We start from the raw sequence: 15,760 nt of genomic DNA, 5'->3' as shown, positions 1-15,760 counted from the left end.
TAAAAGGCCACTCTAAAATGTGCAGTTTTATCATACAGCACAATGCCACAGATGGCATTGTTTTGAGGGAGCATGCAATTGGCATGCTGACTGCCGGAATGTTAACCAGAGCGATTGCCCATGCATTGAATGTTCAGTTCTCTACCCTAAGCCTCCCAAAGGCGTTTCAGATAATTTTGCAGTACATTCAACCGGCCTCACAACCGCAGACCATGCGTAACCACACCAGCCCAGGACCTCCACATCCACCATTGTCTGAGACCAGCCACCCAGACAGCTGCTGTAACAATCGGTTTGCATAGCCAAAGAATATCTGCACAAACTGTCAGAAACCGTCTCAGGGAAGCTCATCTACATACTCGGCGTCCTCATCGAGGTCTCGACCTGACTGCAGTTTGTCGTCGACTTGGGTGGGCAAATGCGCACATTCGATGGCGTCTGGCACATTGGAGAGGTGTTCTCTTCACGGATGAATCCTGGTTTTCACTGTACAGGGCAGATGGCAGACAGCGTGTATGGCGTCGTGTGGGTGAGTGGTTTGCTGACGTCAATGTTGTGGATCGAGTGGCCCATGGTGGCGGTGGGGTTTGGTATGGGCAGGCATATGTTATGGACAACCAACACAGGTGCATTTTATTGATGGCATTTTGAATGCACATAGATACCGTGACGAGATCCTGAGGTCCATTGTTGTGTCATTCATCCACGACCATTACCTCATGTTGCAGCATGATAATGCATGGCCTCATGTTGCAAGGATATGTACACAATTCCTGGAAGCTGAAAACATACCAGTTCTTGTATGGCAAGCATACTCATCGGACATGTCAGCCATTTAGCATGTTTGGGATGCTCTGGATCATCATATATGTCAGAGTGTTCCATGTCCTGACAATATCCATAAACTTCGCACAGCCATTGAAAAGGAGTGGACCAACATTCCACAGGCCACAATCAACAACCTGATCAATTCTATGCGAAGGAGATGTGTTGCACTGCGTGAGGCAAATGGTGGTCACGCCAGATACAGACTGGTTTTCTGACCCCCCCGGACCTAAAACAGCACATTTTAGAGTGCCATTTTATTGTGGCCAGCCTAAGGCACACCTTTGCAATAATCATGCTGCCTAATCAGCATCTTGATATGTCACACCTGTGAGGTGGATGGATTATCTGGCAAAGGAGAAGTGCTTACTGACACAGATTTAGAGAGATTTGTGAACAGTATTTGAGAGAAATAGGCCTTTTGTGTACATAGAAAAAGGCTTAGATCTTTGAGTTCAGCTAATGAAAAATGGGGGCAAAAACAATTTTTAGCACTTATAATTTTGTTCAGTGTGTGTGTGTGTGTGTGTGTATATCCACACACCTTCCAGTCCCATGAACCCTGGATGATATTACCTTTCTATAATATACTGTCCGATGTTATATCTTGTACTATCTTTTTTTACTACTGTCACTGCAATCAGGGTGTATTCTTGCAATTGCCACCATTGGAAACCCCACTTCCAAATTTACATCTAGTATCAGGGCTGTGCTGCAACATTGACCAACGTGAGCATTTCCCAGATCGATAAAAATAAACCATTTTACAAATGATGTGTTTCACCCTATCATGATGATGAGGGTGGAACAAAAGAATCCAAAAGTAAATCTGGTTTTGAGGAAGTTGATGCAGGATGTTCCAGTGACATCCCAGAGCTCGCACCCCTCCCAGACAGAGAGCAGCAGCAGCAGCAGCCCTCTCGGTGTCCCCTCACCCACTATCCCCTGTCTCCTCTCTAACAGAGAGCCCATGAAAGGGTTAGCAGTCGCTGCCATTGTCCTGCCTCCTCCACTCCCCGCCATGAGTCAGTGGCAGGCACCGCCCCCTGCTGGCTGTCTCTAGGCGATGGTGCGGCTAAGATGGACGCTGTGTGATGGTGGTCCCCGACACGGTGACACTGTGCTCCCACACCTGCTAATCGCCGCCACGCTGGGACATGGAGGGACTGAGCACTGCCCGCCCCCGGTAGAGGAGAAGCTGTAAGGGGAGAGCCAGCGGTAACAATACGGAGCCATAGTAAGAGCTGAGCACCATGGCTGGGATTATAAAGAAACAGATCCTGAAACATCTCTCCAGGTCAGTATCAATGTATCAATCTGTCTGTCTGTATACACCTTGTTACCATTACCATATACTGCAAGGGAGCAGCCCACACAGCCCCTATTAATAATGCTCTATCTGCTTCCCTGTAATTATAGGGATTGTGATCGCTACTGAATGTGTGGGAGGATTAGAGGGGCTGATAAACTCACACGGGGGTATGTAGGGGGTGTATAATAAACTCACGGGGGGGTATATAATAAACTCACACGGGGTATGTAGGGGGTATATAATAAACTCACACGGGGGTATATAATAAACTCACACGGGGTATGTAGGGGGTATATAATAAACTCACACGGGGGTATGTAGGGGGTATATAATAAACTCACACGGGGGTATGTAGGGGGTATATAATAAACTCACACGGGGGTATGTAGGGGGTATATAATAAACTCACACGGGGGTATGTAGGGGGTATATAATGAATGTAGAAGGTGAGGGTTATATTAGAATAGTAGAGAGAATGTTAAGATCCAGGCATTGAGGTTTTGAGGTGTATATTTTGCAATTAACTATCAGTCTCTCCTGGGAATCACTTGGTGGCAAATAATGGGGGTACTTGGGAGTTCTGTTTTGTTGAGATGCACTTTGATACTTGAGATGGATAGATGGGTGGGTTATGTGACAGGAAATATGAGTGTACTGGTAAACATGATGTCATGTTAGGAAAGAGGGTCCAAGGGTGACATTGGTGACTGGTGGTGACTGTTTTCCATGTGGAAGGTTTACAGCCACCTAACATCACCTTGATTAGAGCATCCAAAAGAACCTTTTTTTTTTCTGTTCCTGTTTTCATTTGAAAAATATATGCCAAGCACATTATAAAGGAGGAGGAGGAGGTGGGATTTGCCAGTTTAACTCATTCTGTAGAAAAGAGCTGGAAAAGAACTGCAGTAGGAGTGAGTTTCTAGCACATACTGCAGAAAAGGGTCTAACTAGGGAGAGATGAATTATAAAGCGCCAGTATGTTCTACACTGCCTTAAACCGAACCAGATGACTACTATTGACAAGAAGTTCCTACTTAATGTAGTCTAGCAAGCAGACATTGCAGTGTATATTTTGCCACGTTATCTATTTTGGCTTTTCTCTGTGATTTCCCCATTTATTGAATAACACTATGTTTTCACTTTTAAAAAAACACCCAAAAAACCAAACCCTTAAAATTACATGGATGTTTTTTTTTTCTTAAAGTGTGGAGCAGAGGATATACTTTTGTGTCTGAGCACACCCATTGGTGTATGTGTTTTTATATGTATGTTTATGTGCTTTAAAAAATAAATATGTGTGTATGTATGTATGTGTGTGTATAATATATATATATATATATATATATATATATATATATATATATATATATATATATATATATATATATATATATATATAATCTATCTAGCTGCTACCATTTAGGCATTATCTACAATATTCATTGGTGTGCAAAGTATACTAAAATAAATAGAATATATACAAACACACAGTTTTGTGATGCCATAATTCTGAATCTGACTTTGCCTTCCAAATTAAACTTGTCACAAGTAAAGGGCATAGTTATATTTAGTATCCATTCTGCTTTCTTTGGGTGCTCAAATATATTTGTTGGTCACAGTGACCCAGTATTCTGGCAGCTATTACCTGTGATGCTAATATTACAGCGTATTTGGCCGAGGTGCCTTTCACGAGCTGGTTCCCACACAACATAACTGTGTGTGAGTCACTAACATCCTATCTGATTTCACTTATCAGGGACACAGACTGGTGCTGTAACTTCTAACAAAGAGGCACCAAGTGTGCCTCATTTAATAATAAAAATCAAAAACAAAACAATAATGCATATATTTTTATAACAAATCTAAAGCAGGATCGTCCTCCATTGTCCATTCCATGATTTTGAAAACCTATTTCGTTGCTCCTTATACTTTGTTTTATATATTTTCTCAGAGTACTCATAATGCCTCTGATTGCTACATGAAACTAACATTTCTGTCATGTCTCAATTCATTTTAGTAAACATTAAAACACTGCACATCTGAAGGTATTTGTAATTGTGTGCTGGGGCTAAGATCTTCTGCATAGTTCCCAAAAGTGCATATTGTACAGAAAAGGTTTCTCCCCTCAAAAGGGGCACATGCAGTCCATTCTGTGCACAGTGCTTTTAGGAGCAGCATTTAGTTATGACAATCAAGGCAATTGCATACCACAGCTTTTCATGTAGGTAAAAAAATACCCTGTATACAGGGTTATGCCAGCCAAAAACAATGTTTTTAAAAAGCAAAAAAGTTTTTTTTTTTTTCTTCAATTTTTTTTTTGTTTTTTGTTTTTTAGTAGGGTAAGCTTTTCTGGCATATCACCCCCTATAAAATGAAATAAAGAATGCAAAAGCCTGCCTTGCGTCTCAAATCAAGGCCAAGTTCTCTTTGCAGCCTGATCCTACACCATTGTTGTCACTTGAGTGGGAGGCACATTCTGGAAGGCAGGCTGAGGGGAGAATGTGAGTGCAATGAAGGGGGGGGCTAAGCATGCTGACAACAAACCCAGAACTCTCATCCTGGGTTGGCTGATGACACTGCTGAAGGTGGAGTTACACATCTGGCAGCAATGTGCTTTATCTTTGTATTTTTAGAACTTCAAACTGAAACCCTGCATATACAGAATCCAAGTACTATGACCACGTTGAAAAAATTAAGTGGTCATAGTGCTTGGAGTAACTTAAACAAACTTTCTTTTTTCGTGAGTCACTTCCAGTGTTTATTTTAGTCTACTAAAACAAAATTTGCCTTTTAGTCAAAAGTCTGATTAAACTAAATTTAAAGGAACACTATAGTCCCCTAAATTACTTTAGCTAAATAAAGCAGTTTTAGTGTATAGATCATTCCCCTGCAATTTCACTGCTCAATTCACTGTCATTTAGGAGTTAAATCACTTTGTTTCTGTTTATGCAGCCCTAGCCACACCTCCCCTGGCTATGATTGACAGAGCCTGCATGAAAAAAAACTGGTTTCACTTTCAAATAGATGTAATTTACCTTAAATAATTGTATCTCAATCTCTAAATTGAACTTGAATCACATACAGGAGGCTCTTGCAGGGTCTAGCAAGCTATTAACATAGCAGGGGATAAGACAATCTTAATTAACCCCTTAAGGACCAAACTTCTGGAATAAAAGGGAATCATGACATGTCAGACATGTCATGTGTCCTTAAGGGGTTAAACAGAACTTGCAATAAAGAGCCTAAATAGGGCTCTCTTTACAGGAAGTGTTTATGGAAGGCTGTGCAAGTCACATGCAGGGAGGTGTGACTAGGGTTCATAAACAAAGGGATTTAACTCCTAAATGGCAGAGGATTGAGCAGTGAGGCTGCAGGGGCATGTTCTATACACCAAAACTGCTTCATTAAGCTAAAGTTGTTCAGGTGACTACAGTGTCCCTTTAAAATTGCAGCCAAAATTAACATTGCTTACTTCAAGAATTAAACAATTTCCACAAAAATAAGAAAATCAAGATTAAAGATTTTAATACATGCACATAACTCACCAGTACTGAGCTCTGCCTGCTGCACCGGAATCCCCAGAATATACATACTGTCTTCTCCTGGTTCTGCGGTGTGTTAGCCTGCTTAACAGAGATTAAGAGATGGCAAGCAGTTTACTAAGGAGCCTGCCCTTATGCAAGAAAGGAAACTCAATATAACCGTAATATGAAGTCCTAAAAAGGGAGCTATTGAAGTGCACACAGCCGCCATATCATCATATGGGTTTTCATATCTCAATTGATTTTAAATGTGCACCTTTCCTTTCTACCATTACACAAAATGTTGGTGCTTTATTTAATTTACTATTCATAGCACTAGGAAGAAGTGATGTTTTTGTAACTAAAGGAAGCCTATTTTAAAAGAAGATCTTTATTTTTTTTCTGATGCCATACAGGTGCAACATCTCTTGATGCAATGAGCAAATGTAGATTAAGCAGCATAATATTACCTTTAGCTGCCTCTGTGCAGAAATGTGGTTATTTTCTGGATACATTTTATAAGTAAAAGCAAAAAGACCCATATCTGTTAAAGTTGAAACTCATCCTCATAAAATTAGCCTGTATCTATAAACCAAAAATGCACTACTGTTAATGCTACTGTTTAACCTGTTTTATATATGCATATACGCTGTTGTGGCGTGTGTCGTTGCTAATGTACTCACCTGTGCAACAAAAATAAAGAATTAAAAAAAATAAATAAATAAAAAAAAAAAAAAGCAAAAAGAAAATCTATTGATTTTTTTTCCCCAAAGAAACAAAGGCAAATGTTAAAACTTAGCTTTTATTACAATAAGGTCAGAAAATCAAAGCAATTAATACATGTATTAACAGTGGGTAATTGGAACCAAAAAACTATATATACAAGTTATAACACAAACCACAAAAGATGTAGAACTATATTGACTCCTCCATTATACCCATATTCATCTGTAACCGAGAAATAACTACATTACATTGCCACATTGGCTTTTAATGAAGCAACTGTGACAATGTCATACAATATGGTTAACTTCCCAGTTACAAATTTGTAAAAAGTAACAGAGGAGCTGAGAAAATCAGTCCTCCTTTTTTTTTTTTCTTCCAGCTACTTAAAAGGAAACTGTAGGCTGAAACTGACCAATGTTTCAGTACATTTTATCGTTTGAGAACAACAAATATAAAATGCTAAAAGCTAAATAAGGTTTTCACATGTAAATATGTATTTCCAGTCAATTCTGCAATAAACCATGCCCGTGGTTACATTCCTATATTCCCTTGGTAATGCAAGATGTGATTGCTTGCAGAAAAGTAACAGAAACTATAATGCACAAGCTGTTGTTGCAATTTTGTAGAGCAGGATCTGTTTGTATGGGAGGTCTGTTGTTCTATGTAAATTTAAGTGGCTCTGTCACCTTCTTCTTTGCATATTTTGCAAACACCCTAACAGTGACTGCTTCACTGTATATCTGTTGGCAGCTTCTTGCAGTGGAAGGTAGGTTTTGGTTACTTAAACCTTTACTTTGCAGCTGCGGCTGCCACCATAGTCCTCTTCATCTCCTGGTGCTTTAACGTCTAGTAGCCCACGCCAATGTGTACTCTTGCACAGGGGTGAAACCGCAGGATACTTCAATGTCTTTTTCCTTACAGTGGTCACTAGTGACAACTAGTGGAAATAACAAAAGGTGGAGCTACTGAGGTCAAGTTTAACTAAGTAGTTCCTACTTCAGGGGTAGGCATCCTTCGGCACTCCAGATGTTGTGGACTACATCTCCCACAATGCTCTTACATCCTTAATGCTGGTAAAGCATCATGGGAGATATAGTCCCAAACATCTGGAGTGCCGAAGGTTGCCTATACCTGTCCTACTTTGTGTTAGTATAGCTTTTGAAAGAATTTGAGGGGAGTATGAAAGAGCTGCTTTAATTCTCTGCACAGCATAGCACTCTATGTCTGCAGTTGATTAACAAGAGATGAGAGAGATCACATCTTTACACCGCTTTCTTTAAGAAAATATATACATTTGCCAGTAATTCTACTAATGTAGCGTGTGTGTATGTGTATATACAGAATTGCATACTATCTAATTTAAATAAAGTATGATATGTGCACTTTAAATCTTCTATGGATTTTTATCTTCACTGGGAAGTTTATATGAGCCTTTTTATGTATGTTGCATTCCATTGAAATGTTCTTTGAGACGTGTTCACTTCATACAGTGGCAGCATAGAGGGTAAAAGGGACAAATGAAGGTTGAATTAAAAGAAAACCTAGAAAATAGAATCCACAGTCTAGAATTAAGGAGACTGTTATGACAAATGAGAGTCCCAGTTTGTTGGCACTCTTAACTGTAAATCTGAAGATCAGGCCTTCTATGCCTCCTAAGCATTATTACCAGTAAAGCAAATTACTCTGTTTGTTTATGGTTATGGGTATCTTGGTCTCTCCATGGTTAGTATCAAACCATTTTATTCCAAAGTTTTAGTGTTACAATGATGTGTGAACTAGAAGGCGATTAGTGATATTGATAAAAAAAAAAAAAAAAACAGCTGAAAACCTCACAAACAATAAGGAAATACGAAATAACTGTAATTCAATGTTTAGGTGATTAAAACCCACCAAATAAACAAAAAGTACAGCTCTAGAATAGTGGTACACTTACAACTCAATTGATGAAGGGGTTGATATAATTTATATATAAAATAAGAAAGCAAGCAATAGTGTATTATTGGATAGAAATAGGATTAAAGTCACGTTTATTCTCCCAATTGTACATATAAGTTTGATAGAAAATTGAATTTTATATAACTAGGAACAAGAGCACTATACGGTTAGGGATGCAGATTTGTATTTCTAACATTATAGTGTTCTTTTAATATTTTTGAATAAGCGTTTCAAGTAATTTAGAGTTAAAGGAAGACTATAGTGTTAGGAATACAAAGATGTATTCCTAACACTATAGTGCCCTCATTCAAAGTGTTAAAGGGACACTATAGTCACCCAGACCACTTCAGCTCAATGAAGTGGTCTGGTTGCCAGGTCCCTCAGGTTTTAACCCTGCAGATGCAAACATAGCAGTTTCAGAGAAACTGCTATGTTTACATTGCAGGGTTAAGCCAGCCTCTAGTGGTCTCACAAGTACAGATTTTATATAGGGCTTGCAAATTAAATGCTCTGGAATTACTGCCGGGAATGCCATGTGGTGGGAGGGAGTTGAGGGCCAATTGGTAGGATGTGCTACGCCGCCCTACAGTGTTAAATTCCACTTTTTGTTGGACATTTAACTCCTCTGGATAGCCACTAGAGGCGCATCTCGACGCTGGAGGCATATTATGCAGAACTTGGGAAAATAAAATGTTACACCTATTTTTTTTAGATTTTTATTCATATTAAGTTATTTTTAATATATAAGCTCTCCTGGACATAACATGAAAGAGATAAATTATTGTTGGACAGACATATAGCGCAAATCCTAGGGTTTGTTTTCCTACCAGTTACAATTGCCAGTCAATATGCAATATTGTTTCTCAGGAAATATGATGGACTTGGCATCCCTACCTAAGAGTCGCAAACTAATTCCAGCCTGCAGAGCAGATCAGAAATCTATCCAAGATGCAGAATAACACAATATTAAATAAATTAAAATCTGTTTAATCAGTTTAACATTTAATAACTCCTGCACAACTGCAACTAAACAAAACTATCTCAAAATATATTTACTAAATAGTCCTGGTTATTAAAATCCCCATATGTCTTGGATTTCAATTTATTTGTAGAAGTTGTGAAACAAATATTGCAAGGTATGAATTACAGTTTTAAAGTTAAAACTTTGCAAAATTTGTCTTGCTGACCTTACAACTGTTATAATAGTCACATAATCCAAAACCACTACACAAAAGTATTTTATTTATAGAAATTACATCACCCAGTCCATGTAACCAACAGCATTTTGACTCTTTTCATTTAACCATTTTGACTTAGGTCAAAATATTTAGTCTTTTATGGGAGAAAATTCCCAGCTCACACAATACTACTACACTTTAAAGAGCTATGTGCAGCGCTCACTTAGAGCGCCCCTAGCCACATACCACCTATGTCCTTTTCAAATGTTGGGGGTCACGGGTTAGGTAAGAGGGTGGAGTAAAGTCCCAGGGACGGTATCGGCTTCCTGACATCTGTAGTATCTTCAAGTATGATTTTGAGCAACCTAGGCATACAGAAGTAGTAAATCATAAAGAAACCAGTGGCATCTGCTAATTGCACCTTTTTTGCTAGATAAATATGGTTCCCGCTGTTTACTAGGCAACGCTGTCTGACTCAGGAAAACTGCAGGCACGCCAGAGTTTCTGGGTAATTATTAGCACATTGCTGAGTGATGCATAGAATTAATTAGCAAAGGCTTAAAATCTCTCTTACTTTATCTTATGGAGATACAATTCTGCAGGACAGCCCTTCAGTACCGGGTCTATGTAATGGTATATGATTATTAAAGTCACGGAGGCTTCAATTGTGCTTTCTATTTCTTTTATTTCCATCAGCAGCAAAGAAAAAATTGAGACAAATGATATGAAGGTAAAGACAAAAACATACAAACATATAAACATTATAACCAATCCTAACAGAGTATGGTCCATAAAAGATGTGACTTCATCTAGCACCTACTCTTTCTTTGCTGCTCAGTCCAACCAGTAAATCACATTTACATATATGTGACTTCTAGGTTAAATAGTTGTTTTTGTTGTTTATTGTATTTGGTTGTTAGTTTTCTCTGTCATACGAGTGTGCCCAATTCCTCATTTCCTCATCCATGTCCTTCCCCATTATGTGTTTGAGCTCACCAACCAATTTTAGTTTGGGGTGTTTTTTCTTCTGCCCCACGATTTTTCATTCCCCCCCCCTGGGAGGAGGGACATTCCAAACCCTGGTGGTCCAGAGGTGAGTGAATGCTCCAAGCTTGTGAGAAGAACCCAGCAGAGCTGCAGGTTATAGCTCACTGGTCCTCTCCTCTCTGGATTAAAGTGCCAATGGGTCAGTGAGGGAGATCTCTGATTTTTCCACTCTTGTCACACAGCAGGCTCTGTATCGGCCAACAGGGGAGATCCTGTCCAGGCATTTGCCTGATGGCCAGTCCGGGCATGCACTACACTGAGTTTTTAGAGCAGTAATAAAACAAGAAGAACCTAAAAAGGAAAAATCGGTGCTCAACATTGAGTAAACCTGTAACAAAAAAACTCAAAGTGTAGTAGACATCAACCACCAGTGTATACTGAATCTGAGAGACAGGGAGGTTGCCATTCAATCGCGCGGTTTCAATTCATGCAAGATTCCAGAACCGAAGCCATTAACCTTCCACAAAGAAAATGGCCACAGTGAGTGCTTGCGTGGTGCAACAAAATGGATTAAAAGGGATGCAGCGATTCAGAGGCACTGCGAAGGCTAGAAGGTGATGGGGGGGGGGGGATGAAAAATCATGGGGCTAGACCAGGCTTCCCCAAACTGCGGCCCTCCAGATGTTGCTGAACTAAAACTCCCATGATTCTATGAATGAAATAGGCTGAGAATCATGGGAGTTTTAGTTAAGCAACATCTGAAGGGCTGGAGTTTGGGGAAGCCTACTCCTAAACTATAAGCTTGTTTGAGCAGGGTCCTCGATTACCTATTGTTCCTGTTACATTTTGTTATTGTCTCATTTGGTAAATTCCCCCCTTCTTATTGTAAAGCGCTGCGGAATAAGCTATCACTATATAAATGTCAATAATAAGTCAAATAAAATTGCTTTGCTGCCATCTGTTCCCCCACCCACCACAGTACGTCCCAAAATGCTGCACCCCTCAAACACTCTTGCTGTACCCCTACACACTAGACCAGCTATAGACACAATATATATATATATATATATATATATATATATATATATATATATATATATATATATATATATATATACACACACACTACATTCCTGACATGCACACAAACACATATACTACATTCCCGAAACACTTACTGTCTACAGCCCCCACACACACACTGCATCACCTGAACAGACATACACTACAGCCACTATGTACACACTCGCTACATTCCCGAAACACACTATGGCGGGGTTGGCAACCTTTTAGCAGCACTGTGCCGAAATAGGATTGTGATGTCCCGTAGCGTACTGGTCCTATTTTTTTTTTTTTTTTAAATTGAGTTGCCGTATTCTGCTTGTGTTTCTTATACTGCTGTTGCTTTGTATAATTGTATTTGTGTGTATATGAGCTATTATATTGTATATGTTCATGAGTAGTTTGTAGTATCTTGTATGATACCTATGAATGTGGGCTGTGCATGGTGCTGCTTGTGGAATTGTTTGAATGGATATGTCACATTGTGTGTGTGTTTAGGCTATTGTATGTGTGAGGCTGCATGTAGGGTTGTGTTCATGTATGTGGATTATTAGTGGTGTTGCGTTTGTGCGGATTGTGTATGTTTGTGTGTGAGCTGTTAATATTATTTGTATAAGGGAAGGGTTATTCTGCATTTATGTGTATATCTAGCAGTGTGGATGGCTTCCCTGGGTTCCAGTGGGGACCAGGCTGGCCTAGTACAGGTCAAGGACAGGAGCTGCAACAGCAGCTGTGGGCTCTTCTACTCCAGTGTGGATTCCCATTCACAAGTGCTGCAATGCATAAATTGAGGATTGTCATTAACCACCTTTTTGTATATCTGAAGTTTCACTGGGACTCCTGATAGGCCAGAGCCTGTTTGGCTCTAGCAGCCTTGAGTGCCGTGCAAAGACATATCGAGTGCTCTTTGAGGTGATGTCTGTCTCAATTACACACTTGACCTCTCAAGCATTTGTGCAAACACAGCACGTGACCCTGCAGGCTCCACTCAGCTCTACCTTAAATGCACCTAAACCTTACCTCACTATTGCCCGAATCTTGTCCTGATTGACAAGAGTAATGATGTCACAGACAACGAGCACCTAGCTGGGCAAAATCGATGAGATCCTGGAAATGCCCAGGAAGATTTGCCAGTTTGGACTTCAGCTAGGATGAATAATCTGAGGAGCCATGTTTAGACTCCTATGGTCAGCAGTATTCCAAGGCTTCCATTTCAGAGGGGAAGTCACTTCCCACACTCACTGGGAAACAGGCTTTGGGTTCAGATTGTGGAAGCAGGTGGTGTTCTCCAGGGTCTGCAAGGTGTCCCCTCGTTTGTCGTGGATGATCTACGCCAACCATGCTCTGCTGAGTGGGAACTACCAGAGAATATTGATCAATATTTGGCTTTATGTTTGTGTAAGACACTTTCTAAGGAGAGACGTAATAAGCTGTGAGCAGACTGTTTTCAAACCCATTCTCTCTGATATGGTGTGCAAGGCTATTGAGATGGATCCCCAAATCACCAATGTGCAAGGTGCTTGAGATAGATTCTCAAATTACCCAATTTCTGTCTAAGATGGATTGGAAACCAATCTCCAGGTCTTTTGACAAAACTTTAGGAGCTGATTGTAAACGCAGAGACACACTCCAGCTTGACTTTGAGGTGGCGAAAGGTTGGCTCCAACACACAGTCTGCATGTGGGGTACGTCAACACAGCCCTGTCTACGGAATGCCAAAAGGCAGTTCTTTTGAAAGTGGGACCTAAATTGGTCAACGTGGTTATCAATGAGCCTTGGGCAGCTGCTACAGACTTATTGTTTAGCGAATCTTTCATGAAAAATTTGTGAAACTTTCTGAATAGCACCATAAAATAGGTGTTCTCACCCAAGTTCTTTTGTGTATTAGTCTGTCCAGCCCTGGTCCCCGTGTCTCATATCAACAGATCCAAGGCTCTTTCCCTACTCTATCATCTTCCTCTGAATGCAAACCTACTCCATTCCTTGCTTCCTGTCTTGTGGACGACGTTTGTCCTCAGGAGGAACACGTTGTAGCGAAAGTAACCTCGCTTTTGGAGTAGCCTGTTTGCCCTATGACTATGGCCCCTGTAATAAACTATGGTTAAAGACACTGTTTGTGCCTTTTGGACCTGCATGGTTCGGTATACAGAGTTTACCCAACGGATCAAGAGTTTGGGTTCGAATGCTGAATAAACCACCAAAGGACTGGACTACTGTATGAGAAGTGTGCCACCTATTAACGTTATTCACTTAGTAAGACTTTGAACTCTCTAAGCGGGTCGAAGCGGTCGGCTGGCATTCAATAACGTGGCGGCGGCCATCTTAAGCCGCGAGCACAGCAAGTAGTGTTTGGTCGTCGATTTAGATGGAACTCACTCGACGGTGCAAACACCGCTAAACACATACCTTCCACTGATGTTCGGCTATTTGAGTGGGAATCGAACGGCGTTCGGTGGGAATAAACTCCCGATCGAGAGACCTAAACTGAGCCTACTCCTGAACCTATACATTCTATTTTATATTCTACTTCGAATCACCGAATCAGACCGACCACACAGCCTGATTTCCTGGAACTCTTTTCGGACAGTAATTCTGTGTGTGGTAGGTTAAGATAAGACCTCCACGGAAATCCAGAACCCCCATACTTTATTGATTTAGGTGACCAGAATCTAAGTCTCTGAATACTTCATTTTACTTGATCCCACTAGTTAAAATGATTGATAACATGTATGTATGTATGTGAATATATAAAACTTGTTTGTTTTTTAGTCTACTAGAGCATGAAAAAAAGGATCAGTAATTCTAAAATGTTGGACACTTCTGTATATGGTGTGTGAGCATCCAAACTGATGGTGAATCTACAATATTAGTGTAGGAATTTTCTTATCCTACAATGCCCATGGCAGAGCATGTCAGACTTTACTTTGTTTATGTCCATGTGTTTTTATAATGCAGTGTGGCTTACCAATTTCTTCTTTGTGGTTTAAAAAAAAAAATTTTTTTTTTTTTATTTTTTTTTTAATAATTAGTCATTATTAGAGTTTAATCAGTATAAAACATGCATGTCATATTTGAAACGACAATTTAAATAGAAAAAAGAAAACACATTCTCAGGGGAAGAGGGAGGAAAATATGGACCCATTGAACGTGCAGAGGGGGGTTTGTTTTATTTTTTATTTATTTTTTTTAATCCAATTGTCCCATAAGCCAGAGTTACAAGTTTTTTTTTTTTTGTTTTTTTTTTTTGTTTTTTTTTTTTTTATATTTAAGGGAGTAGCAATACCCTTTTCCATTTTTAACTGGTTGCTTAGTTGAGCTTATGATAATTTGCCAGGCAGCTTTCAGAGGGTTTTTCCAATTTTGCTATGCCTATTTTCACAGCTGATAAGGAATGTAGCAATAGTTTTAAAGAGTTATTTTTGTTTTGAAAAATCAGCATCACGTCTGGCTTAACCCCTTAAGGACCAAACTTCTGGAATAAAAGGGAATCATGACATGTCACACATGTCATGTATCCTTAAGGGGTTAAAGGCAAATTGATTAAACTTAATGTAACCCTCACTCCAAAGTTATCCAATGATGGGACATTTCCACCACATATGTAAATATTCTGTTAATCACATTTCCAACAAGCAGATGATAAATTTGGACATATCATTTTTTGTTTAATGCCATCTATTAAGAAGCTTACAGTGAAGTTCATTTAAGTTCACACCATGTATATTTTTATTCACCAAGGACGTCGAATCATACCAGTCTTTAGGAGAAATAGTGATTCCCAGATCATGTTCCTATTTTCGTAAAGCATTTGAGGTACACTGTCTACCTCATTGGTCATTTTTATCGAAAAAACTAAGCTTTTCTGAATCCATAAAAAATATTCGGTTTTCCTTATTTGTCATCTCATGTTTACAGATCAGCTCCTTAAAAGATTTTATTTTAACATTATTTAAAAGATCTGTCATCCGAAAAATCCCACTGGGACAAATCAACATCATTCAAGAGACTTAAAAAAAAAAAAAAAAAAAGAATAATTAAATATGATTTTTTTTTAAAAAAATTGTTTTATTCTTTATTTTTGATGTGCATAGTATAGTCAAAATGTCATCTTGTACATAGCAAATGTAATGGTAAGAGGTAATAGCTAGTAAACAATGTAGATATTAATATACAGCACATTTTTTATATATTTTTTTGAAAGATAAATCAACAAA

At 39.2% G+C, this 15,760-nt stretch overlaps 1 protein-coding gene across 1 annotated transcript in view; it reads left to right on the top strand.

Annotated features, from left to right (window-relative positions):
- The first annotated feature begins 1,866 nt into the window (after window positions 1–1,866).
- The window catches only part of BLTP3B (bridge-like lipid transfer protein family member 3B), a 176,019-nt gene continuing 162,125 nt past the window's right edge, over window positions 1,867–15,760 (top strand). The window contains exon 1 of the mRNA XM_063447767.1: window positions 1,867–2,122. Within this exon, the coding sequence (XP_063303837.1) occupies window positions 2,079–2,122 (44 nt within the window). The 5' untranslated portion in view covers window positions 1,867–2,078. The remainder of the gene's footprint in view (window positions 2,123–15,760) is intronic.

Source organism: Pelobates fuscus, chromosome 3 (genome assembly GCF_036172605.1).
Source record: "Pelobates fuscus isolate aPelFus1 chromosome 3, aPelFus1.pri, whole genome shotgun sequence".
Taxonomy (NCBI): Eukaryota; Metazoa; Chordata; class Amphibia; order Anura; family Pelobatidae; genus Pelobates; species Pelobates fuscus.
The sequence above is the reverse complement of the archived record's forward strand: the minus strand, read 5'-3'. Positions and strand labels throughout refer to the sequence as shown.